The sequence below is a fragment of the Lissotriton helveticus genome, chromosome 9 (assembly GCF_964261635.1).
Source record: "Lissotriton helveticus chromosome 9, aLisHel1.1, whole genome shotgun sequence".
NCBI classification, from domain to species: Eukaryota; Metazoa; Chordata; class Amphibia; order Caudata; family Salamandridae; genus Lissotriton; species Lissotriton helveticus.
Window position 1 is genome coordinate 545,760,651 of NC_136070.1, and position 27,967 is coordinate 545,788,617.

The following is a 27,967-nucleotide window of genomic DNA, read 5'->3' on the forward strand; positions in this document are numbered from 1 at the left end:
ACTCTGCACCCTTGAACAAAGGAATGCACTGTATAAAAATGGGGCTGTGTCCCCACTGAAGTTGTTCTCTTCCAGGATCCTGAGGGGGCTGCTGCTGCTGTCGCTGGGCCAGAGGACCGCCACTTGGGCTGTCTCCCTGCCTGGAGACCCAGTGAGCTGGCTCTGGGCCCAGCCTTGCCCCCCCCCCCCTGCCTTGCTGAAGGACCTTTGCTGGACTTTGTTGTCCTATAGCGCCTGGGGGTGCTGAATTGGATTGATAGCGCTGGGAGCGCTTTCCTTTTCCCTCCTAGCGCTAAGAGCGCTTTATTTTGCATTTAGCGCTGAGGGGCGCTTTACTTTGGGAAGCCGGAGCCCACCCGGCGTTGGCCCCGCTCCGTGACGAGTCTTGAGCCCCCCTGGCAGGTGCCCACCCTGCCGGGGACATTGCCGCCTTTCGAGCGCGTGCCCACCGCGCTTTATGGTAATTAAGGCCGGTGCCCACCCGGCATTGCCCCTCGAGATTCACCGCCGCAGCCCGGAGTGTTTTTAAAACGTTGCCGGGCCGCTGCCAAGTGCGACCCGGAAGTGGTTGGCCGGCCGGCCAATCAGTGAGCAGGCCGACCGGAAGTCCCGCCCCGCAGCCGCGACCTGGAAGTCAGGCAGGCCGGGGGCAGGACAGAGAAACAACCGGACGCAGACGGGAGGCCACCCCGTGCTCCAGGAAGAGAGAGAAGCCGGCGTCTTCTCTTGTCCCCCCCGGGCTCCCAAAGCGAGGGAGAGCCCAGGAGAGAGAGGGCAGAAGCCTGGCCGAGAGGAGCTGACGCCTCGAGGAGCCGCCGCCTCCCCTGACAGCCGGTGAGTGCGGGCGCCCCCGGGGTCACTTCTCCACCCCAGCGAGGCTCGAGAGCCAGAGTGATTCCCGAGTCCCCGGAGGGGGGACTCCAGCATCTGGGGCCACATTCGTGTAGAGCCTTCAAGGCTCCTGGCAGCATCTTTGTTTATGCAAGTCCACGAGGGACTTGCACAAGCCGCCCCTTTTGTTTGTCCAGAGCCACGGAGGCTCAGGGGCAGAGTGGAAGAAGGAGCCCAGAGAGGCCCCACCCTGGCCCATTCAATTTAAGAGCCTAGAGAGGCTCTAGGGGGCCACATTTATTTCTTAGGGCCCGGAGAGAGGCTCCAGGCGCCAAAGTGGTTGTGAAGGGCCCAGAGAGGCTCTTGAGCCCCCACTGTTGTTTTTGAGCCCTGGCAGGCTCAAACATTGTTGCACCAGTTGCCCAGCACTTTGTGGGCAACTGCTCCGTTTAGGCCCCCCCTGACATTGGACACAGGGCGTCCTAGCCCCAACAAGGCCAGAGGGCCTAGGGACAGTCACAGGTGGTGACTTACGTGAGTTTGGCGCAATTGTACTTTCTGCACCTCTGAATGTGTTTTTATGCGTCATGTGCCTTACACCTCTGAATGTATTGTGATGCATCATGTGTTTTCCTCCTTTACACCTCTGAATGAATGTTATGCATTGCATCATGTGTTTTCCTCTTACACCCCTACAGGTATTGTAATACATAGGTGGTTGTTTTCTCCCTAGTACAGGTGGTGCTAGTGAGGTCCTGGTTACCAGTGATTACTGGTTGTGTGCTATTTTGTGCTACATTCTATGTACTAAGTGCTATTTCTGAAAGTGCTACTTCTGATTCCTGACAGTGGTCCAGGTGGCCCTGTCTTGTAAATAATCCCTTGTAAATTCTGCCCGTGCCTCTGGCACATTGTAAAGTGTGTGTTTTATCTAATGTGTTTTGGTGTAATACAAAGGCTATTTTTATATAACCTTGTGTGGAGTTTCCTTTGTGGTGGGCCTTTGGTTGTTGTTGCTGGGGTGCGTGCGCAAATACTTAGCCTACATCGCCTCCAAGTTTAGCCTTGCTGCTCGCGCCACGTTACCTAGAGGGTGAGTAGGGGTTATCTTGGCGTGTAACTCCCTTGCCCTGACTTGGGTGTGGTGGTCTCTGACTGACTTTGGCGAAAGCCCTGGCCAGCCGGGGATCCCATTTCCAACAGAGGGTCTTCCTGAGACTTTGTTGAGTGGCAAGGGGTGAAACTAGTCTCAAAAGAGATAGAGGATTTTCTCTGTAAAAGAGGTATTGTTTATAGAAAATGCTCTCTTTACCATCCCGAATGCAACAGTATGGTTGAGAGATTCAATTGTGTGCTAAAGTAATCAATTCAGACAGCCAAAGAACAAGGGTGTGACTGGAGAAATGCTATGATTGAAAATGTTTTGGCCTATCGTTTGACCCCTCATTCCACTACAGAAAAAGTTCCATTTGAGTTGTTTCGTGGACGTACACCTAACACTCAATTTTTCCAATCTTGGATGAGAGGGTATGGAGCTGATATTAGTGTTCCAGAGGATCCCCAGTGGAGGGTCCGCCAAGACATCAAGTCCAAAAAGATAAAAGCAACCTTTGATGCCAGACATGCAGTCGCTCATACATTGGTTAATGTAGGAGATTTTGTTAGAGTTTGTTCTCCACAAAAAACTGGAAGTAATAAATTCTCTATTCCGCGTAAGGTGATTAAGTTATTTCTAAATGCTGTGAAACTAGATGATGGTCGCATTTGGAATCTCAACAGAATTGCTCCTGTACGTTGTTTTGATCTCTCTCATTCTCATGCTCGACAACTTTCTTCTTCTTCTCAACATACATCTCCTCTGCGTAGGACTTCTCGCACTTGTTCTGTTCCTAAAAAGTTGCATGCTTATATTTGTGGCTAAATTCTGTTTATGTAATTCTTTTGTTTCAATTTGGGGAAAGGTGTGTAATATCACTTTAATGTTTCTTGTTCATACTTGATGATCTAATCAAGAATTTAGATTGTGTAGATTCCTGTTACCCTGGTTACTAGGTTCTCCAGAGGCAGTTGCTGCTGGGTCACCTGTGACTGGGACGTTTATTATCTTACTCTCGAAATAAAGAAGAGATCCTTTATTCAACTTTAATCTTGAGTCATCACTTCATTACAGTCTCATTGGTGGGTGACAACATGAGTTTTGATGAAATATATCTGCATTTGCATCCTTTAGGAATATATCAGTCCCAGCAGTTCAGCATACACCACAGCCTCTTAATCTAAACCTTATACACCATATTTTTCTCTCTGTACAGTTGGTAGAGACTCATATGAAGGAAGCCTCGAGGATGACACCCTCTACCTCCCTTCTGGACTTGGTGCGTACACCTGGCATCCGCAGGATCTCTTGCTGTCTTGTATTAATTTGGTAAGTGGTTATGAATTGGCATTTCCTTTTTGTAAGCATAGTGTGTTGAGTGGGGTGAAACAATTGTGATTGCACAGAACCTTTAGAAGGGGGTGACCATCGCTCTTAGTCACCCATTTCATAGTAAAAGCCTCTGTGTCTCAGTGTCCCTACCATTCATGAATTTGACTGGGTATGGATTTGTATATTTTTAGATAGCTAATATTTGTATATTTGATGTGATATATGCGTGCAAAGCAACATAATACTGTACACAAAGGGGTGGCCTGGGAGTTGCAAGGTAGATGGCCATAACAAAACAAAGGAGATAGGCAGGAGAAGGTTATTCCAGAGAGTTCGGGAGTAGAGGGAGGTGGTTGTTGGGTAGAAATGACTGTGGGTAAGATACTATACAATGAGAGGTTCCTTCATTTATTTGAGGAAGAAATGGGATGTGAATGGCTATCAGATCTGGACTAGGATCTTGTTTCCGCTGTCTAAGGTATACCATAAGGGTTGCTGGTTTTCTACATATTGCATCTCATGGTGCCCAATGTTGCTGTTCTGGAAGAGACAGATGCCACCAGAGATTCTGTTCTAGGAAGCCAGATTAGAAGGGGCTTTGTAAACGATGCCGCATGTTTTGAAGTTAATGTTGACTAATAGGTATGGCCAGGGGTGCTCTCTAAGAGTTGATGTGATCTTCCCAAACCTCTGGAGATCCTTGCCTAGATGAGAGGTGAGATAGAATTCCCTGACTTCTGTCAGCAGCACATTGCCTCCATGAAGATGCAAGAGAACCAGAGCTTGAGCAGGAGTTCTGAAATTCGCTTCAAGAAGGAGGGGCTGTGCTTTTCAATACAGCGATAGCTGGCGCCATGCATTGGTTATTTTCTTAGTGATGTGGATCTTAGGCTGAGAGAAGTGTCCGTCAGTGTTGGAGATGGATTTGGAAGTGATGGATAGTGTCAAGTGGCTTTTATGCTATGTGTTGGCAGTTAAGTTAATGAGGGATGATCTTTTGAGAAGCTTCTTTAGCTTATGTTGTCTAGAGTGTGTGGATGAGATGTTGTGGAATTAAAATGTGATATGTGTGATAAATGTGTTTTCTGATCAATCCACTGTCTTGAAGGATATCCTATGAGGATGGTCATTTTGGAGCAGCTGAAGTCCAGAGTGATTAATTTGGTGTGCTTTGGGAGTGTGTGTATGATATTCCTCATCGTAAAGAGTAAAGAGGCCATAGTCCTGGGTACAGCCTTTCATGGAAGATTGTTCTAGGAAGCCAGATTAGGAGGGGCTTTGTAAACGATGCCGCATGTTTTGAAGTTAATGTTGACTAATAGGTATGGCCAGGGGTGCTCTCTAAGAGTTGATGTGATCTTCCCAAACCTCTGGAGATCCTTGCCTAGATGAGTGGTGAGATAGAATTCCATGACTTCTGTCAGCAGCACATTGCCTCCATGAAGATGCAAGAGAACCAGAGCTTGTGCAGGAGTTCTGAAATTCGCTTCCAGAAGGAGGGGCTGTGCTTTTCAATACAGCGATAGCTGGTGCCATGCATTGGTTATTTTCTTAGTGATGTGGATCTTAAGCTGGGAGAAGTGTCCGTCTGAAAGTCACTTGTCTTTAGATGGCTAGCCAGTTGGGGTTTAAGGCTTTGCAAATTTAAAATTGAGAGCTGATGTGTTTTCTTATGTTTAGTATTAGGTTTGATGAAGATACATTTGGCAGTGGGCTCAGCTTGAGATAAGCTTTAGACACCAAAGTTTGAATGGTGGCAAGACAGTGCCTTAGATGGTCAACAGATGTAAGGATGAAACTTTAAGGGAGAGTTGTGTGTGCTGTCAGATACTGGTGGATTTTGGCGGCATATTCACAAGCCCCTCTCGCCACCACAACGCCACTTTCAGGGCCTTGCCTTATTGACAAGGCAGTGTTAAGCCACTTAAAGTGGCTTAACGCTACCTTGTGAATAAGGCACCCTTTCACTCTGTATTTAGCGTGAAAGGGGTGAGTAATGGGTGTTGCAGTGGGCGTTCCACCGCAAAATCCATTGATTTTGATGCTGTTCCCTATTCACAAGGGCAGGGTAAATAGGAGGCGGAACCCAAAATCAATACAGGGAAAATCCTGGTCTTAAACAGGCGAAATGAGGAGAAATGCTTTATTTCTCCTCGTTTTTGCTTTTTCCATGTGTGCTACCTTGTGCAGCACACATGGAAAAAGCAAATTGCCATGGTTTGTGTATGCACAGGAAGGTGTCCCTTCCTGTACATAAACAAACCTTTTTTTAAAAAATGCCATTCTGTCACTTTCATGTGTGCTGCATATGGCAGCGCACATGAAAGTGAGAGAATTGCATTTGGATTGTTTATGTGCAGGAAGGGACACCTTCCCGCACATAAACCTTCCACCCCTGCACACAGACTCCCTTGCACTCTGGTGCAAGGGTGCCTGCATTGGCGCTAAGTTGTTAAACTTAGCGCCCTCACAGGGGGAAATGCAAGGCTGCACCACATTCATGTGAATATGGTGCAACATTGCGTTTCCGAAGTGGCGGACAGAGGCGTTACACCAAGAAGGCTAACGCCTCTCTCCGCCACTTCCTTGTGAATATTCCCCTTGAGTGTGTGTATGATAGTCCTCATCATAAAGAGTAGAGAGGCCTTAATAGTCCTGGGTACAGCCTTTCATGGAAGATTGGAAGAATGGCGATTTAAAATCACATTGAAGGCTTTTTTGTATAGGAGATGGAGTTAGTTGTGAAGAGCCTGATGCATTGTGACGGAAGTTGAGATGGAGTCAAGGATGTAGATTAGGCAGAGTGTGGGAGTCAGAGTTGCTGCCAAAGGGATGTGGCAGGAGAGGAATTCAAATAAGATGAATGTTGATGTTGAGATTAGGGAGCAAGGCCACGGTAACCAATAGACTCCATAATACCATTTTCTTTCTTGTCTAGGCTGTTGTGTTATTGGTTGCTGTAGTCTTGTGGGTTCAGGGAAGAAAGGACGTTTGTAGTTGGGGGGAAAACCAGGTGTGGTGATAAAGTATGAAACATCTCACTCATGCAGGGAAGTATAGTGTTTGTTTACTGCATGCTATGTTGTGTGAGTTTTGTTTGTTTGCTGGAAGTGGTTACGAAGGGAATATTGATTGAAAAGGTGTACTTCGGTATGGCGTGTCTGCATTGGTGCATATAGATATAGATGATGCGTTGGCATGTTGTTTGTAGCATATGATGTGCTTGGTGTGTCCTGTTGGATGAGTGATTGTGTAGTGAGAGGCAGGTGTTCAGGTCCTTAGCCCTTACTAGGCTCTAGTGGGACGGAAAAGCAGATACTTTTGTACTGGTTCACTCTTAGCTGAAGTTGCCCTTGCATAGAATGTCCAGGGGAAAGAGAGGGAGAAGGAAGATATGAGTGCTGATAAGACAAGGTTGAGCTGTCATTTTTTGTTTTGTTGCTTCTAGTGATTAGTGTTGGCTTATACTTGACCCTTTATAATCCATCTTCTTGTCTGGACGTTCCAATGCCCATCTAGACTTGAAGTGAAATGATTATGTTCATATCCACTCCAGTAACCTCTACTGCTATCCTCTGCACTTTTTGTGAGAGGATAAATCCAGATCACTTATGAGAAGAAGAATTATTTATTATTCATTATTATTTATTTAAAAGTCTTATAATTTTGTTGTTGTATCCATAGCTATCTAAATGTGCACTTAACCCTTAGAGCGATTCCCCATACCTTACAGTGCAGATTTGTTCAGTGAGCCCCCTTCACTCCTTCCTCCTCAGGTTCTCAAGCAGCTTGGGCTTCTATTCCTTGGCCCTGGATCTACAGAACTTTGGCCTCAATGTCTTCCTGGTCCAAGTCTGTTTTGGCATCCTTGACATCTTCATCACACAATCATCTATTTCAGCTATGGATTTCTTTGGCCGGCAGATGTCTCTGTCCTTCTGCCTTGTCACAGCAGGACTTCTGAACCTTGCCAATATATTTGTTCCACAAGGTGAGTTTTCAACCCGTTACTCCCCCACCCCCGCCATTGATTTGTCAAAAATGTTAATCAAAAATATTCTAGATTACTACATATGATTCTATCGCCTACAGTGGAACAAGGTCACTCCCAACTCTCTATACATGTTAGAATTGTGTTTTGCCATTTTTCTTCTGAATCTTAGTAAAGTTTTAGGGGGGTGTTAATAAGATTGAAGTGCTTCCCTCATTATTATTAATCATGGTAAACTTTTTTTTCTAACACTGGTTAACTCTAAGAGCACACCACCTTAATCTATTTTCAGAATTTAAACATGATATTACCTCAAAGCAGTGTGGAAAAGTTAATGGGCCTAATTCACAAAGGTAAACATCCACTTTTGTTTAAGTGCACAATTGTTTGCTATTCACAAAGGTATTTTAGTAGTACTATCTTTACAACTGCAGAATGTCCTCGTATAAAACAAAACTGTTTACTTTTGTGAATCAGGCCCAACATTTGGAAGTAGTGACTGAACGTTGTACATAACAACTGCAACAAGTATTGGCAAAGCAAACAGGCCATACATTCACTGCCAGACTTTTGCTTTGTTAAAGCTGGTTGTGTCATGCTATTGTGAAATTATATTTATTGGGGAAGCAACTGGACCCTAAAAAATCTAAAAACAAACATTAGCTCAAAGCAGAAATATGTGTTAATTCTCAGAAATCACACATTGACTTTTAGTTCCTGGCACTTAAGGGCACTATTTTGTGTGTGGATGTGCTCAGGGACATCGTGAGGATGTTGGGATCTTCAGGCCAAACATAACTTGGGGCACCCTGCTCCGAACAAACTCTGAATTTATTATGCTTTTTATGCTCATTCACACTCTCGGCGAGTATAGGCAGATCATTGAGAATCCTCTTTCTTGGCCTACCACAAAGATCAACCACCTGGCCCAGGGACACAGGCGGGCAGCGACGATGGCTCCCAGTCTGCAAAACCTAAAGATGTAACCCTATAGGAAATAATGGCTACCCTGAACCAGATGCACGCGTCAATTGGCATTATATCCACTGACATCACACTGCTGCGCGCGGATGTTTCCAAAATAAGTACGAGACTGACAGAGGTCAAATCCACGACGGCGGCTCTCTCTACCGACACAGCGACAAGTCCAAAATCTGGTACTAGCGCATAAGCAAATGGAGGCTAAGCTCGATGACCAGGAGGGCCGCTCCTGGCACAATAATGTTCGCCTGGTGGGGGTACCGGAAAGTGTGAAGGGCCGGCTCTCAACCTTTTTGTGGAAGACCTTTTCAAAACCCAACTACAACCACGTTGATTGTCCAGCTTTTTCTCAGTGGAACGGGCCCACCGAGTACCTGGTGGGAAACCCCGTCCGGGCGCCCCACCCAGGCCTATACTGGCACGTATATTTAATTTCCGTGACCAGGACACAATTCTACAAGTGGCACGTATTGCACCCCCCATGCAGGTGGAGAATAGCACAGTAACGCTGTACCCAGACTATACAGCGACGGTAACAAAGCAATGACGGGACTTCCTGGATGTAAAAAAAGAACTGCGTAAGCGAGACCTCGGATACGCAATGCTCTTTACGGCGAACTTGAGAGTTGAGGCCGAAGGAAAAACTTCGCCCATGACAGGCTAGAGGGATGGCGTCAGGCCTTGGGACCCAGACGGCAAGGATAGAGACATAGACAACTAATCAAGAGATTGGGAAAGTCGAACGCACCAGAAAGGGGAGCAACAGGTGGAGGGATGGCTCAATTAAGACCACATCTACCAGGCCAGTGAAATGAGAAAAGAAACACCCCCCACAGGAACGGGCCCCTGAAGACCTGACAATGCCGTACTTGGCGGCGGAAACAAGGCGGATCCAGATTTCCTGAACATACGCACTTATTTCACCAGTACCAATGGGTTTTGGGGCCAGTATCACTGAACGCTGTATATTAAGCCGTAGGCACAATACAGGACTAAGGGAGAGACCAAGGGAGAGACCAAGGGAGATCGCAAACAGCCCTCCCCCCCTCACGCAGGGTACAAAGTTCTGGGTGATTAAGCACTCTGCTAAGTTGGGGTGGTGGGTAGTTCAAAGTCCTCCATGCAGGGAGGCAGGGAGGAGGGAGGGGGGTAGGGCTTCAGTTAAGGGGTTTTTTGTTTGATTTTGTTCTGTTGCACATTATTGGACAGGAAGGCATACGAATTGGCAATAAGACATACACATTGCATGACACTCTTGATCTCAACATAAAGACAGTCCTAGGTAGCGCACAAAATTGTACCCATGGAAGTTACAAACTCACAGACCCCAGGCGCTAAGGGGAGGTCAGCTCCCTTCGCGGTGATGTCTTGGAATGTAAATGCGTTAGGGGATAAGATAAAGAGGGGACTGGTTCTTCAATATATCAAATGGAAGAGTCCAGAGGTGGCACTGTTACAAGAGTCACATCTGACAGGCTACGCTTGTAAGGCCCTAGATAGATGGGGCTACAAAATGGCAGTGCTCTCAGAATTCACTTCAGGATCCAGAGGAGTTGGAATCCTGATTCAGAAGCGTTACCCCTTGATACTAACTGGGTCCTGGACAGATGACCAAGGGAGATTTGCAGCGATCTCATGCCAATAGGAAAAGAGGCATTATAATATAATCTCGGTTTATGTCCCACCTGTGTTGCATCAATCAACCTTCCCGGCTCTGGGGGAATTCCTGCTATCAGTCCCGCAGGGAGAACTCATTATAGGGGGTGACTTTAACGCCACAATCGATGCATCCATAGATAGAAAAACCCCCAGATAGTCAAGCAGCTCCAATCTAAAGTTAAAGGACTTTATTAATGCGATTTGTCTTACGGATGTCTGGAGAGCCAGACATCCACAAGAACTCCTATATACCTTCCACTCAGGGGCCCATATTAGTCTTTCGACAATAGACTACATATTTACATTGGCAGCAGGGATGGAGAAAGTACTAGATATAATACATTTGCCCAAGGGTATATCGGACCACTCACCAGTACTGATCACCTATACATCCTACATCCTGGGAAGGCGCAGACTTTTTCCGCTCCAACCTGGATATCTGAAAAACAAAGTGATTAGGAAGGACCTGATCACAACCACAAAACAATATTTGGCAGAGAACGAACACTCAGTGCTCTCTTCAACGACGCTATGGGAGGCATACAAAACAGTCCTAAGCAGACAGGCAATTTCACTGGTGACAAATCACAGAAAGCTAAAGCAACAACAGATCCAGGCACTAGAGCAGAAGGCCCCAGACATTACTGATGATACCACGCATAGGCTACATCTAGCTCATCAAGAATATAAAGCCTTCAAGTGGGAGGAGGCAAAATCCAAACTCACGACCATGCAACATACTATTTACAAACAAGGCCAATGAGGCAGGCGAGCTCCTAGCATGGCTAGACAAAAAGGAAAGGGCCAACAAATGGATAGCGCAACTTCAAGTAGCACATGGAGTCACGACCTCAGACCCCCAGCAAATTGTTTACATATTAACAACCCATTATGAGAAAATATACACACCTTTAGCCACATTTACGATAGATGATAATTTAGCCTTTTTAAAAGACATACAAATGCCTACACTATCCCATACCGCAACCCAAACTTTAGAGGCGACCCAAGAAGAACTCCTACGAGCGATAAACACCCTACATACAGGTAGAGCCCTGGGACCAAATGGTATGCCAGTAGAATTCTACAAATAAACAGCCACTAACCTCGTGCCACACCTACTTAATATGTACGAAGACAGTTTGGTAAAAGGGGAGCTTCCTAGGGATCAGCACCTGGCAACATTTGTCACAATATATAAACCGGGTAAAGGGCCACAGAAATGCATGTCATACAGGCCGTTATCCCTCATAAATGCTGAAGTGAAGATAATTGCGAAAGCGTTAGCATTGCGACTACAACCATATCTTGGAACGGTGATCCACCCGGACCAATCCGGATTGATGCCAAACCGTAATACGGCACTGAATCTCAGGAGACTCCATAATGTTATTGCGCGTAGATCTACTATAGACAAAGATGCCACAATTATGTCCTTGGATGCACAAAAGGCATTCAACATGGTCGAATGGCCATTTCTTTTTGCAGTCCTTCACCACATGGGGTTTGGCCCAATATTCTGTTGCTGGTTGAAACTACTTTATACTAAACCCATGGCACAAGTAGTGGCAAATGAACGCATCTCGGCTGCCTTCCACCTGGGTAAGGGAATGAGACAAGGCTGCCCTCTGTCACTGCTCCTATTTGCAATAGTACTAGAACCAGTGGCGGCATGGATATGGCGAGATCCGGTTATCCGTGGGCTCAAGTGGACTATGGGGTGGGAAGATCGCATCTCGCTCTATGCGGACGATGTGTTGCTGTACTTCACCCACGCACTCACTTAATTGCCTGATATATGTGCGGCATACTGACGAGTTTCAGGCTACACAATAAACTGGGTGAAATCACTCATTTTTATACTTCGTAGCCCGCCCCACGACTCCCGCGACACTGCGAAATACAGGTAGCTGACAAGGGATTTAAATATCTCGGCATTTTTATAACGCATCAAGACACGCACTTTACTGAAGAAAACCTCATGCAGCCCCTGGCACGTTTTCGAATGTCAGCCACTGGTGATCACTACCACTCTCATTACTGGGTAGAGCAGCCCTCTTTAAGATGATGGCGCTCCCCAGATTCCTATATTTCTTGCAAAACACGCCGTTTCCAGTCCCCCCGCAGCGATAAACACCGTTGAATAAGCTACTGTGGGATGGCAGGTCTACCCATATAGCTATGCATAAACTGATAAAGAGCTGGTACGACAGGGGTATCGCCATCCCTAATATGGAAACATACTACTGAGCATCCCAACTCGCGGTGTTGAACCAGTGGCTACATGCACCACAAAATGAACTGGCCTATCGCATGGACTGCCATCTCCTGGGAATAGACGGGATGATGTTGTAGTTGCGTGAATGGGATAACCTCACCCGTTTTCCACAGGTCACCCACCTTTGAGATGCCTATAAGGTCCCATTGCCCGAATCATTTGGTATTTCTTAGTTGATCTAACTTCTGTGTGTCTCATAGTGGTGTTGCCTGCGTTGTGACCCCTTACTATCCTAGTGTCCTTTGCGCCTCATGCCATATCCTCACTGTATGCGCCGTTGGTCCTGTTAAGGCCATTGTTCTGGTGGTATTATAATGTATTAACACTCTTCCAGTAAGTATACAGTATAGCATATTTTAAAGATCCATCTCTATATATCTGTATGTAGATCTATCTATCTATCTATCTATCTATCTATCTATCTATCTATCTATCTATCCATCTATCAATCTAGTAAAAGGGGATGGGTCAAAAAAGTGTGTTTCATATGTTAATTCCCATAGGGATTTTCGACACGACTACAGCCTGAACCACTGAAACGGAAATGTTGGCAGAAAGGTAGCTCTTGGTCCAGATAGCGACTTTTTGGCTATTTGGTGTAAATCTGTTCTGCAGTTTTAGAAATATTAAAAGAAATCAACATTTGTAAATCCAGGGATGCAAACCCTCCTGATCTCATGATCAGGAAGTGTTGGCATTCATCTTGGGACTCGGTCTCAGCAATGTCCCAAACAAAAAGATTAAAAAAAAAAAAGGGGGCAGTGTAGGAATATCCTGACCCCCTAGCCTTGGTGATGGGGTCTCAGAGGGATACTGCCAGAGCTAAAAAGCATTTTTTAGGCAAATTGCGATGGATCTGCAAATTTGCAGCAAAAATGTAAAAAGAAAACAAGTGGGTAGGCCAGGTCTTGGGTGCATGCACATACCATTTGAAAATAAAGGAGGGTCACCAGCAATGTTCCCTCTATTTTTTTTTCCTCTGTGTGCGGTAGTGGAGGGTCTCTGTGCGCTGCAACCATGGCTATGTGCACCAGGAACCAAACCACGCGTGTCTGCGGCGCCAAATGGCACTCAAAACGTTTACTTTACAAAGTGAAAAGATGGTGCATTTTCACACATACAGCGCCACAATAAGGGTCTTAAGGGCAGTTTGCAAATTGGATAAGCACACCATGACATGATTTGGTTAAACTGGCCCGTTCTGCCCTCTGTTCCACTCATTTTTCCCTCGTTTTTGTTTCCCTCTGCCCTCTGCCCTCTGTTCCGCTCTTTTTTTGTGTCTTTCTGCCCTCTGTTCCACTCATTTTCCCCTCGATTTTTGGGCCCTTCTGCCCTCTGTTCCACTCGTTTTTTGTGCCTTTCTGCCCTTTGTTCCACTCGTTTTCCCCTCATTTTTTGTGCCCTTCTGCCCTCTGTTTCACTCGTTTCCCCCTTTTTTTGTGCCCTTCTGCCCTCTGTTTCACTCGTTTTCCCCTTTTTTTTGTGCTCTTCTGCCCTCTATTCCACTCTTTTTTTGTGCCCTTCTGTCCTCTTTTCCAATAGTTTTGTATGCCTTTCTGCCCTCTGTTCCACTCGTTTTTCTCTTGTTTTCTGTGCTCTTCTGCCCTCTGTTCCACTCGTTTTTTGTGCCCTTCTGTCCTCTGTTCTACTTGTTTTTGTGCCTTTCTGTCCTCTGTTTCACTCAATTTCCCCTTTTGTTTGTGCCCTTCTGCCCTCTGTTTCACTCGTTCTCCCCTTTTTTGTGCCCTTCTGCCCTCGGTTTCATTCGTTTTCCCCTTCTTTTTTGTGCGCTTCTCCCCTCTGTTTCACTCGTTTTCCCCTTTTTTTGTGCCCTTCTGCCCACTGTTTCACTCATTTTCCCCTTCTTTTTTGTGCCCTTCTGCCCTCTGTTTCACTCGTTTTCCCCTTTTTTGTACCCATCTGCCCCCTTATTTCACTCGTTTTCCCCTTCTTTTTTGTGCCCTTCTGCCCTCTGTTTCACTCGTTTTCCCCTTCTTTTTTGTGCCCTTTTGCCCTCTGTTTCACTCATTTTCCCCTTTTTTTGTGCCCTTCTGCCCTCTGTTTCACTCGTTTTCTCCTTCTGTTTTGTGCCCTTTCTGTCCTCTGTTTCACACGCTGTGTTTGGAAACTGTCTTTTGTTAGTAAAGCGCGGGGCAGACGCTGGCCTTTTGTTTAAGTATTGCTGTTAATCGGAGCCCATGAAGGGGCTCTGATTAACAGCAATACTTGAACAAAAGGCCAGAGTCTGCCCGCGCTCCCACATAGCTGCAAGCTCCACAAGCCCTCCCCCGCCTCCTTATCTGACCTCCTCACGATCGCTCCGCCGCATTCGCGCCGCTCGCTTCTTTCAAAGCGGCCGACGGCGTGACGTCCTGACTGTGTGCACGCTCCACGCGAGGTGGTGCACGCTGAGGTCAGGAGCGGTGCGTGCGCGTGCCCTACAGGGAACGGTGGTCAACAGTTATTCCCCTCCTGAGGCCCTTATGAGACCTGGATTCCACCATGTTCATCAATTAAAATAAAGGACAGGGGCTGCACAGGTCCCTCTCTTGGGACTTACATATGCCCCAAGGACCACCACCTCCCCAGTTCTAAATAAAAAACAAATAATAATCAATAATAATGTTGTGACTCATCGGACCACCCCCACGCCCTGGGGACTGTAGTGAGGTCATGGGATTAACTGCAGACATTGCTAAGTTAGCATTAGATAGTATATGCTTGGCAGCCATTTTACCGCTTTTGCACGCGTTACTACATGGCTTTATTCTCATGGATAGTCTGCAGGTGCATTTTCACATGAGAACTGTCTGCCTTTCACACATTTAGCTGTACACTGTGCTCCTCTTCTGCACAGCGTGTTCAAGGACGCAAAACAATGTATGCTGTTGATTCTCTTTGGTCAGTCCCACGCCCATAGACACAACATAGAACACAGCTGCACTACTGAAAGTCGGGTGCTTTTAACATGGCATTACATGCATGAAAAGGCACTTGGAGAAATTCATTCCAACAGAGAAGAGCTGTGCTTGTTCTGAGATGTAAATCCTTGCATCTAAACTTGGAGGTACAGGTCCCCCTGACAAAGGCCAGAGGTCTTCTATAAATATAATAAACTAGCTCATAGCACAGGGAGGGTGGTAAGACGCTGTAGTCCTATTTCCACTGTCATTATAATATGGTTTCCCCTTTTGTGGTACATGGAATTGAAACCATGCTGATTATATTGTTCTTATGCATTTTGCTGCTAGTATTGGCTTGTGTCCTGCATTATACAACACGTTAGTTACAATAAACATTTTAAACTGTACTGTGCCTCTGTTTACTCACGTTGTGGACAAGTATGAGTGTTTGAACGAAAGAGTGTTCTCCGTCCTGCAATTCCTGAGAGGGTCGGAGTGACATGTTCTAGGGTGTCTAATCATTGGTACCTTCGCTGTAGTACGGAGAACGAATGAGACACTATAGCTAGTCGGATTGGGGTTCTGGGCACCAAGGTGGGTTTTCTGGTACACCACTACACACCGTGGTCCTGGTTTCCTGCGCATGTGCAGAATCCCTGCAACATGGTGCACCTAACGTTTGGTCTGGTTCTTATTTACGAGGCACTTGAGTAGTGCTTGTGCTTGTCCACAATACCCTCGCTTCTGTTTTCTGGTAAATAGTTGTGATGGCATAACCTACCTATATTGATGTATTTATAGTTTTTTTCAAGCTTGATACAATTAATTGGTTTTCTTTTGGATTACTACCCTATATAGCACTGCCACACATTAAGTTGTTCTTCTTTCTTAGTCCTTATGGCTGATGTCAATATTACGGCACATAGCATAGTCATTTGAACGCATATGGACTGCCGGACGCGGGTATCGAACTTATTTTTGTGGTTGGAGGTGATCCAGCTTTCCACCTTGAGGTGTTTTATTCTTGGGTAACCTTTCCAGCAGTGAATGAAGATGATAACTTGTTCCATGTAGATGCTCACAGTGCAACACCTAATGTATGTCGGCCTTATAGAACTCTTGAAGTTCTGATTTTTGCATGACAAAACCGTATTTGGTTTAATGGCGCCCTACCCCACACAGTGACTCTGGTCCGTTTAGGCACTTTATTAATTCCAGGGGCCACTTGGCCAGTTTGGGCCGGGTACACACCACATCAAAGTTAGTTAGCTGTAACAGTAGCAGAACTGCGTGTCCTGCACACCTCCTTAATTGAGGTACACAGGGCTCTAGTACAATATGTCTCACGCAATCTCAAGGTGGGAGAACCTGGGGTTGCTGCGCAATCAGCTGTGGTTTGAGGACTGACTATTAGTCCTGTCATGGTTAATTCGGTTATGGGCAAGCGTCCACAGAATAAGGATGATTTACCTTACTGGCTTGCTGAGAAATTTGTCCAGCTGGTAGTGGTATTTCTGTATTAGTTTGCAGAACAACTTAATACCCGAAGTAACCAATTGTGAAAATTGGGGTAAAGTGCTTGCAGGAGTGTATGCAAAATGTTTTGGCACACCTTTTATGACAGTGCTCCCCTCCATGATTAAGCGTGTTCAAGATGAGCACGGACCGGAGGCGGCTGTGGAGTTGGGGATGAGGTTGGTTGGAGTGTTCAACGTAGTTGCTGATCTGATCCTTGCTAATGTCAAGGGTGAAGCAGTTACATTTCAAGTGTTAAATGCCTTGCGCCTTGTCCCGGTAGAAGAGAAACGCCCCTAATTACCAAAAATGATTGCAGATGCCTGTAAGACCATTTGCCACAATAGTTTGGGTGTTAAATCTTTTGACCAGCACAAAAGCAAACACAGAGGGTGCAGTCAGCTAAAGACGACCGTCCAATCTTTCCTAAGACGAATTGGAAAAATAAAAAGCAGGGGAAGCAGCAACAAAAACAAGGGTTGCGTGAAGCATCACTGGTACCCAAGTCTTCTGAGCGCACTTATGATTTGCGCGACCGCGCAAGAATTAGGTCTCCTGACAGATTTCAGGATCCTGATCAGCATTCTCCTCATTCTTCACAGGAAACATTGAGCTCACAGGCTGGTGGCAGGGAACGCAAGGAGCGCGGAAGAGCTCGAGGTACCCCGCAAGGACATAAGCAACCTCGTCAGACTGACTGAAAGGGGCAACAAGACCATTTTCCTCATCAATGCCCACAGTTTCAGAAAAAGAAAGTTGCTTTAACAGCGAGAGATGCCACAGACGGTGAGGACACGGCTCCGGAACCTAACATGGGCAGTAACGCTGCTAGACAGCGCCGCGGAGGTTACCATAGTGTGGCAAGCACTGCGTCCATTTCTGGAGGCGACAGCAACTGAAACATTCATCACAGTTGAAACGGCTGATACTCGAATTGCTCCCCCTGACAGTTTATATGATATATTCCTTATGATTGAAGGTGACATACAGCGTGTAATTAAAGGGATTTTTTGGGAACATCTGACTTCTTCTTATGCCATTTTGTTGGCAGAGGCAGATTGGCCCCTGCCCTTTGTTCTTTCCGCTCCGAGGGGAAAGGAAGTAATACTCCAGAGTTTTTCACATAATGTCTCCAAGGAGCATGAGAAGGCTTTTTGCAGAAGAGTGGGCTTTTGTGCTTGCACCAGCACTGTACCATACTCTGGTGGGCTGGGATAAAGATTCTCCCCCAGATGAGATACCATTACGGTCTATGCCACAGCCGTAACGCCAGTATCCCCTCCGGCAGGAAGAAAAAGCTACAGTTTCTGAGATTCTAGATCAATTAGAGTATCAAGGAGTAATTGAGACATGTGTGTCACCGATGAATAACCCTCTGTTTACCATAACCAAACTTGAAGGGGTTTACCGCTTAGTTTTGGATTATCGACATTTGAATTCTCATTGTCGCACTGGTGCGGTTCAGAATACCCATAGCTCTGCCCTTGATATTTCCAACAGCTTTTTCAATCACAACTTGTCACCTGAAAGCAATCAATGCACCCCTCTTACGGCAGGCGGAAAACAGAAACAATTCCACTGTTTGGCCATGGACTATAAGAACAACCCAGGTGTATTCGCCGCCCGTGACATCTCTTTGTTAGACGGCATAGAGTCTGATATGTACTCGTATGTTGATGAGATTTATCTCACAGACGACGAATTATGGTCGCATCCTTGTCAAGTGGACCACATCATAATTTTGTTTGCGGACTACTGCTATAAGTTTAACTTTGCAAAATCACGCATTGCAGAGTACACAGTGTTGTTCTTGGGCTACGAGCTCAATAATGAAAGAAGAGGCTTGGCGCCTCACTTCCTGGAGCAATGCCCATATTTGCAACCTCCTACAACCCTGAATAAACTATAGTCTTTGTTGGGATTTTTAATCTTCGGTCGAACCTATATTCCCGAGTATGCCCAGCGTATCAAACCATTGAATGCTTTGATACAACCTAATTTTTCTAAAGCCTGCTGTCTTCTGGAATATTCAGCTATCCTGCAATCTTTACAGTCTGATCTTCTTGAATTTAAATACTTGTTGACACGTGATAACCACACTAACCTGGTGATACGTATCGTGCCAGGTACGGTGGGTTTCAGCTACTTGGCAGTTATTGAAGGGGACACAGTGCCTATTGCTTACAAGTCACTGTGGGAGGGCAGGTCAGATAAACAGACACGGAGGCTGAATATATTTTCCAAATGTGCGCTTTTTATTATCAGTGACTGGGGCAGCACATGGTATAACAGGGTTACCTTCTCTCTCTTCTCTTTGGTCCGTCCTCGTTGAGCTTGGCTGGTGATTGGAGGTGGTTAGATCCGGCTCTTCTGTCTTGTCGGTGTTACCCCGGAGGCTCATAAGAGAGGAGAGAAGATAGCCCTCATTCACTGTTGTGGGGAGGAGGGAGTGAGCTTAAAAGGTCTATCGTCACCACACCAAGAGTGTTAAATGTTAAGGATTCAGAGTAATTGGGTGCAGAAAGCTCTTCTAGACGATAATTTGGGGAAGGGAAAAGAGTATGTGGAAGAATGCACGCAAGCAGAGTTTAACAGGGCCAGTGCTACAAGGGAGGATAAACGGTGTTCAGTGAAACATAATAATAACGTTGTGTAACAAGGAACAGAAAGGAGTTATGTCACACACGATGACTTGTGCAGGTCGTACAGTGTACATCTCTTAACCCGTACCTGTTAACTCAGTCACCTCCCACCGCCCTCGTACCCTCCCCCACTGTCCCAAGAGACACAGTCACTCACCGGCTGCGCTGCAACTCTCCTGAGTTGCGGCCGCTCTCAACCCTCCTATGGTGGACACCACCACTCCTCGCTCCACCGCTCATCCAGTTCCTCATTCTCTCCAAGGAAGTCTTTGTTCCTCAATTCTTCCTCGCTCTTTCCAATGCGGTTGCCGTCTTCACTTCTCCGTTCCTCCTCATCCTGCTACCTGCTTGTCTCCACTCCGTTGTCGGTCGATGACGCCCCTTGTTCGTGATGGCTCCCTTTCGTTGGGTGCGGGAAACTACTTCCGAGGTTATCTCCTCCCTCTTCCGGTCTCGGGTCTTGGTCCCGCTATAGGTAGATAGGAGAGGGGGGTGTGTTTCGTCGTTCTGCCCCTGCCTTTTGGAATTCAACTCTCGGGGATTGGAAACCGAGAGAGACAGTGCTTCTATATTGAGGGTCCTTATTATCAGGTAAGAACGCGGTCCCCTCGCTCACATTTTCCACTGTTGAGAAGATCTTGACAGCTGTCCAGATGGCGATCCTGAAGGAACGCGCACTGGCACAGGGGAAACGCATTTTGGTTGTGACACCATATGCTGCTCTAGAAGCAGTGACGAAAGCAAGTGTGCCAAACTCAAAAGCTTTGCATCCACGTTGAATACATTGGGCTACTTCGTTGACATCTCCGGATGTCACCTTCATCTTCGACTCCTCCCTGCAAACACAGGAGTTTTTACAGTATGAATTTGTTCATCCTGCTCCTGTCTATGCGTCCGTTGGAGGAGTACCATTGTATCAGTCAGTCACTTAGCTTTATTCGATTGTTGAATTAAAAAAATCATAAAAGCATACAGATAAAAAAGACAATTTTAGAATAAAAACAGAGGAACATACATACAGTAATATATCTACAAGTTAAAAAAAGGACGTGAGCCCAGCCTGTTAAAACATTTCCTTAATTATAACGCACTGTACATAAAATTAGCATTTATCGTCTGAGTTAATACGTGGCCTATTCCCTCTTTACTGGGGTCTTCAGAAATTAAAATTTTTATACTATAAATCAAATCTATTGGGGGCAGGAGAGCTTCTACCAGTAAAAGCACGAGGTCCCCTTCCCATCAGATATTTGTATACTGCCTTTGATCTTGGTAGGGGGATATGTGGGGTACTTGGGTAAAAATTGTGCAAGTCCCAGATGGAAATAGGGCCATCTCCTTCTTGGGGCTGGGAGGAACATAGATGAGGGACAATGTTCCGATTTCTAAATTGAACTAAAATTAAGTCCCCAGGGATATCTTTAGGTAGTGACCCTAACCAACCCACCCTTCTAACGCTCAGGATTCCACCATCTTGATTGGGTAACAAGGGTCTGTTTTTGTTTAACCAAAATATGACCTTATTTAATAGGTCCTGATGTCTTTCGGGTTTCCCATAAGTAGGTGCAGGTATTCCTGAGAGAACAAGCACGAATGGGGCTGCTTCTGGAGGTAATTGTATACATGCTACTCTATTTCGCTCCGCTCTGGCAACAGGGTAATTTGTTGACACAGATTTGGGGGCAATTTTGATAACAGTTGTAGGTTTTATATTTGGGGTTTGACTTACAGCTGGAACAATTTTCCTGGTATTAATTGGCATAGGCACTTCGGGTGCGGTGAGTGAGTTGGAACAATTGGATGTTACCGTTTTTATAAAGGGTGAAGAGTTAACTTTAAGGATTCTCTCTATGCTTGTCAGCCTATCCCCCAGGATATTAATTTTTTTCTACCAAGGGAGCTATTGTAATTCTTAACATTCGCTCAAACTGAAGCAGTAGTGGCAACTGGGGCGATGATACTTGGTCCTCCAATCTTTCAGCGTCCCCCTTAAATAAGACAGAGTTAATTTCGGGCGATAAGGGACCAACACATAGATTTTGTACATTAGGTTGATTTCCATAGTCATTAACCCCGACATGCTTCTTTTCCACACTTGGCCTCCGGGGCGATACAGTAGCTTGGATGTTGACCCCCTTAGATGATAGCGATGTTCAGGCAGTCTGTCAACGGGGGTGTCGATGCTGGAGCATTTTGCAGGGGAAGGGGTTACTACTGGAAGGAATTTCGTGCCACACAAAGCATTGAGTTCCTCCCAGTAAGACAAGATTTGCGGGCTATCTGGGGTTAATGGGAGAGATTGGAGGGGTTGAGTAGTATCTGGGGGTTGGCGAGATTCGTCAGTGACAACTTCAGTTAGAGTGGGCAGTCTCATCCTACTCGGGACTAACTTTTCCATCCCCGGGCCCCACTGTGGGATAGATTTATTGTAAGCCCCCTTTGCGTGACAAGTATGATATAATTTGATCAAAAATAAAAAAATAAAATCTTTAACTGGGAGATAGAGTATCCATGGAAAGTCACGGAGTAGTGTAGAGTAGATCACAGTACCTTCTCTTATCAAGATTTCAAGGGAGGTGGCCCGTCCTGTCCTCCTCAGGCCTTTGAGGGCATTAGAGGGCCCGCCCTTTGCCCGGGACGGAAATGAGGTGTTGATTATATCCTCCCTGGTGTCCAGGGGGTGGGGCTGCCGGTCCGCTCTCTGCCTCCTGGGACAGGTAGTCCCGCTGCGTCCCCCGCTCTCCCCACGCACACATTGATTGCAGGGTCGATGCATCTCCCGCGAAGCGGGAGGCGCGAGAAGTATTTAAAGTGTCCCCGGTGTCCAGGGGGAGGGGCTGCCGGTCCGCTCTCTGCCTCCTGGGACAGGTAGTCCTGCTGCGCCCCCCGCTCTCCCCACGCACACACTAATTGCAGGGTCGATGCGTCTCCCGCGAAGCAGGAGGCGCGAGAAGTATTTAAAGTGTCCCCGGTGTCCAGGGGGTGGGGCTGCCGGTCTGCTCTCTGCCTCCTGGGACAGGTAGTCCCGCTGCGTCCCCCGCTCTCCCCACGCACACACTGATTGCAGGGTCGATGCGTCGTGTATCATTTACATTGACGGTTCAGCGCAACCGGCGACAGGGTCAAAGCATTCTTATTCAGCAGCATGCGCAATTGTGGCAGGTGCCATAGTGAATGGAGAGTTCAAGTCCAGTGTTGTACACACACAGGTACTAGGAGACTGTACCACCTAATTAGCTAAGCTGAGCGCCCTGGTGCTCACACTAGAGTTTCAGTTCCGAATGTGACTACTCTCATTGTAAGTGATTCTTACTACTGTGTTCAGTCTTTCAATGACAACTTATTCTTTTGGTCTCAAAATGGCTATCGTGATTCTAAAGGCAGAGTAATTAAGCATAAGATACTTTGGGTTTGAGTCGCAGATCCTAAAGAACGTCTGCCTCTCACACATGTAATTCATACTCTTGGCCACCAACGCGAGGGAATACACACAGTTGGCAATAGTTTGGCTGATGAAGCAGCTGAATCGTCGATAGTCACTTTTTCAGTTGCAGCGTTTACAAGATACATGAATAAGATTGATAATGACATTTTGGCAGCAATTGCTGCTACATAGAAGGGTGGCAATTACCCGCAGGGTTTCCCTTCGAGATACTCTTATCACTTAAGTCCCTATAAAGTTCCTTATGTGAGGATTCATGACGGTGACAGGTTAATTCCAACGCGGGGCCTCAGACTTTCTCTGATAACAGCCGCACACAAATGCTTCACTTCAGCCTATGCTGGAGTGTCTGCGACTGTTTCTATCTTACAGCTGCGTTACTGGTGGTGTGGTTTATATAAACAAACCCGTAATTATGTGCTTTCTTATGACATTTGCCAACAGATTAAAACCATGTACGGTAACACGTCCACCACAAACACCGCTGTGTATATCTAATAGACCTTTTGGATGTGTTTACCTGGATCACCGCAGTCCATTTTCTTCAGATACTGCCTATAAATTCATCTTAGTTGCAGTTGATTTGTGCACATGATTTCTTTGGGTGTGGCCACAATGCAGTGCTGATGCTTGAACTGTCATCAGGGATTTGCGTGTCTTTGTGGGAATTTTTGCATGTGGCACCTTCCATTCAGACCAGGGTCCAGTGTTCGCCTCTAAGGTGTACAAGAAGTCCATGAGGTCTTTGGGAGTGCAGGTCAAATTTTTGTCTCCATACAGGCCTGAGGGTATGTCAGTTGTGCTGTGAATGAACCATGACTTAAAGCAATCCTTGACAGCTAGGGACTTAGGTACTGGCAGGAACTGGTTTGCCCATTTGTATAGCGTACAACATGCACTAAATAATCTCCCTTGAAGATCTCTGGGTGGGCGGACCCCGTACGAAATGCTCTTTGGCATGCAAATATTTAGACCAGACCTTGATGGTCTAGACATGGCGGAGGCAGCCACAACCTTTGACGTAGATAATCATTCTGCTATATTATAGAAGCTACAAAATACCTGACACAGTCTTGCAAAGGAACATTTAGCATCTGCTGCTGATGCAGCACTACAGATTTCGGTAGTCGGCTGGCTACCCAAAGTCGGAGACCTGGTCAGAGAGTAGATAGAGAACAAAAAAGAGTTTGGTCCCTCTTATCGTGCACCTGTCCCAGTGCTTGGCATGAGTCATGGCCTGGTTTGCAACCGGATACCCTTATCCAGCCACGTTTCTCTTTTGACTCGAACTCCACATTATCATTAACCCCTATCAAATTCTCTATTTTTGTGGCCTGGTTTAAACAGACTTATTTGGTTCCGCTTTGGACATACATCTGGATGGTGCTCTTTGCTATTTTTCTATTTATGTGAATTGGATTTGTGACATTCTTTTTCCATCTCATAATGGTCACTACTTACCTGAACGCTCTGCTGTAAAACTGATAGATGGAATTTTGGCCCCGCATTCGTCTACTCACATCATGAAAAGAGACCAGACTTTTGTCAACATATCTGCCTGGCCGGTTGCGGATGGCATAGTTTGGGATGTAGTGGAGTTCCAAATTCATAGCCCTACAGAGATACTTAATGTAAATGTACTTCATGTTTCCATGGGTGATGTAGTGAAACACAATATAAGGTCTGATGATTGGGATGTACAAGCCATACATACTGTGTTTTCAGATTTGAAGTATTATGCTGCATTTCATGCTGAAGATTTGTATTTGAATACTGCAAATTATGCTGATTTGTTTTGCTACCAGCATCATGCCCATCATTACCTTCGTAAAGCTAATACATTTAGAAATGTTTTTAATTACACACAGTTGGAACATTGCCCGGCTCCATTGGAAGGTAGCTCAAAAACACTTTTGAAAAAATTGACATATTTTACAGATTTTGATAAATCCAAACCAGAATCATTTTATTTAGGATTAAATGCTTCATCCAGTCCTAAAGTGATGCTCACCCACACCAAATGAGTGTATTCCAAATCCTTTATTAATAAATTGGCAGTGGGTGGCTACAATCTGTGGAAGGCCACAGTCGATCTTAAATCTGTTTGGGGTTCTAGATCCTGCCAGGTGCGGGTCACTGAAGCTTTACATCGCGCGTGCCTCATCCTGACTCAAATTGTACTTTTAAATGATTCGGTCGATCAGACTACTTGTTTTGGATTGGCTACTTCAAAGCAAATTAATGCCCCTGCCATTCATGCTCTGGCTACATACCTGAACAGGAGCAATCATACTGATTATTCCATTAAAAACTTGCAATCATTGTTTCTAAATGATAATTTTAATATTTCAGCTTTAGACCCCCTAGGTCGGTTGGTTTGGCAGACCAGTTCAGATGCTTGCCAACTCCATTTCCATGATGGATAGGCATAATCCACGTTTTTCTAACTCCGATTTGGTTACCACCTACTCTGTTGGAAAATTATGTTAAAACTGGTTATAACACTGAACACTGTCATCAGTAAAACAACATTTGTCGTTATTATCAGGTGACATTGATTTGACAGATTTTATAAAAGGGCCTGCTGGTGCTAGAACGAAACGATGTATCTACACAGCCTATAATGAAATATGGAAGCTGTCTCAAATTGAGGCTGCTTCCCGTTTAAGGGCGATAGACCAGGCTAATTTAGAAAAAGTCCTTGCTGTCGTTGATAATAGTATTAACACACATTCTACCCACATTTACAGGTTGGACAATATTGTTTCTTCTGTTGTTGATATTGTACAAGATGATGTGTCTGTTTTGTATCATGGTCAGAATCAATTGCGTTTAGTAATGCAGTTTGCATGGACATTACAAACTCTAAAGATGGGGAAAGTTCTTTGGGATTATTTGAACGCGTCATCTTTATTTTTGCCTTTTAGCTTAACAGACAAACAGCGATTTATATCCATGAAAGATGTTACATACACTCTTTTATGTATTGAAAAGTTAGATCCTTTGCTATTTTCTGTGGCCGGAACTGACGCAGCTGTCCGGCTCATCCACGGGGTAATAACCTTAACATTTCCTTTGTTTAAATGTAGCTTCTGCATGAAGCATTACCCCCTAGGCCGCTATGAACCCTTAGGCAGTGCTTTCCTTCATGAGGTGTGGTCATTACCATTCGCTTACAGATGCTTGCGGGATGACAAAGAAGTTTACCTAATTGGGGAATCATGTGATTCAACCATAGGTCATTCTCTGGTTTGCAAAAATATACAGTTGCATTGAGCTTGTAACCTTACGGCCCCAAATCTCGCATGCGTTCTGAAAGGTATTCCAGTGCCAGTTATTACACCTGCTTTCACTCTGCTTGCAAACCATAGTTATCTGCATTTAAATAATGAGGAATGCTGCGGTATGCTTACTGGCATCCCTTACATTGTGACAGTCTCACCACGTGCGGTTTGCTGTAAAAATGTACTGTTTCCACCCCCACATGGGAGACTCAATAACTCGGTCTGGCCTGCCATTCCGACCTTGAGGGCAGACTTCAATAAGTTGAGCAGAATTAGAGCATTGTTATCCCAAAAAGAAGTTTCTCTCACATCTGCACGTGAAACATTTGTCCTTCATGTGGCTAGCCAATACCCGAACAGAGGTGCAAGCCCTTCTTAATACTGACCTCCCACAGCATTTCGGTGCTTTAATTCATAACATTTTCAATGCTTCTCATACTACAGGCTTGGCCCCACTTTTTTAAAGTTGTGGACTCTGGCCAGTATCACACCAAACTATATTTTGTGTGATACTGGCATTTAATCTTTCTATTTTTTCCAGCGTCTTTGGTGGGTTGCCACTATTACTTGTCTTAGCTGCTGAAGTACTGCTGTTGATTTGCCTGCTGCGCAATGGCTGCTCCTCCTGTGGCCCTACACAGCCAAAACCTGCTGCAGATGCTTCATAACCATATGCTTGAATGCTATGGTACTCTGCCCATGGCCACACTCAACATGGCTTACGGATTATCCTTTCGTTTCGCATACTACACTTGTGAACAACCTGTCTTCACCTGCTTGGAATGTTCATTTGAATGGGCATAGGACCTTTGCCTCTCCAATACGGTATCTCCTGCATAGGATTTTGATCTGCTGATGAGTCCCTTAGTGTCCCATGAGCAAGCGTGTTCCGGTGTTAGCATTATGGCCTGCGCGACTGCGCTTGGAGTTTTGGCACAATGGGATATCTGTGCAGCAGCACAGGATTCCCTACAACAAAGTTACATCGAGTATCACACAAGTTGTCCTGTGATGGTGCTGGAGGCACCACTTATTGAGGAACACTTTGTTCTTTCTGTTTACTTGACTGGATGGCATCTCTTTTTTCTGACGATAACAAGGACTTTCTCTTGGAAGCTGTTGCAACTTACTGCTCATACACTTTGATGGATTAACTTGGCTGGCACCAATCATCTGCCAGATTTTTTTTCTTCCCTCTTTTGTTGTTGTTTTGTATATGTCAACCTTTTTTAAAGACAATTTTTTTCCCCAAAATTGTTATGCTGGATTTCAAATTAACTTTCTCTGCCGGAATCTGAAATCACTTAAAGATTGATGCTCTTTCTTCTTACTCAGACTTCTTGAGCTCTGTGTTCTCCATAAACCTCTGTCCGATGGTCTGACCAGGGGAGGGTGTAGTAAGGTCATGTGATTAACTGCAGACATTGCTAAGTTAGCATTAAATAATATATGCTTGGCAGCCATTTTGCCGCTTTTGCACACGTTACTTATTATTATTATTATTATTATTATTATTATTATTATTTAATTTTATAGAGCGCGTAGTCACCCGTGGGTATCCCAGCGCTAGGATCAGTACCCCTGGCGGGTCAGCGGGGGGGAGAGGGAAGTTTAAGGGAAGAGGTGAGTTTTCAGTAGCTTCCTGAACCTTAAGTAGATAGGTTCAGTTCTCAGATGGTGAGGGAGGGCATTCCAGAGGCGTGCGGTATGGACCGAGAAGCGCCTGCCTCCAGTTCGAGCCTTTCTGACTCTAGGGATGACGATTAGATGTTCCTGATCGGATCGGAGGGATCTGGGGGCTTTATAGGATTTGATAAATTTTTTTAGTCCTGAGGGGCCAGTATTTTGGGTCAGCCTGTGTGCCAGGCAGAGGGCTTTGAACTTTACCCGTTCTCTCACCGGGAGCCAATGGAGGCGCTTCAGAGCTGGTTTGGCCGAGACTCTGGCGGGGGTGTTAGTGAGGATCCGGGCCGCTGTGTTTTGGACCCTTTGAAGTTTGTTCAGGGTTGCCTC

General features: G+C 45.6%; 1 protein-coding gene across 1 annotated transcript in view; it reads left to right on the forward strand.

Annotated features, from left to right (window-relative positions):
* The window catches only part of LOC144783212 (solute carrier family 22 member 6-A-like), a 212,729-nt gene that overhangs the window by 160,330 nt on the left and 24,432 nt on the right, over window positions 1-27,967 (forward strand). The window contains exons 7-8 of the mRNA XM_078662306.1: window positions 3,144-3,256; window positions 7,036-7,250. Coding sequence (XP_078518432.1) covers window positions 3,144-3,256; window positions 7,036-7,250 — 328 coding nt within the window. The remainder of the gene's footprint in view (window positions 1-3,143; window positions 3,257-7,035; window positions 7,251-27,967) is intronic.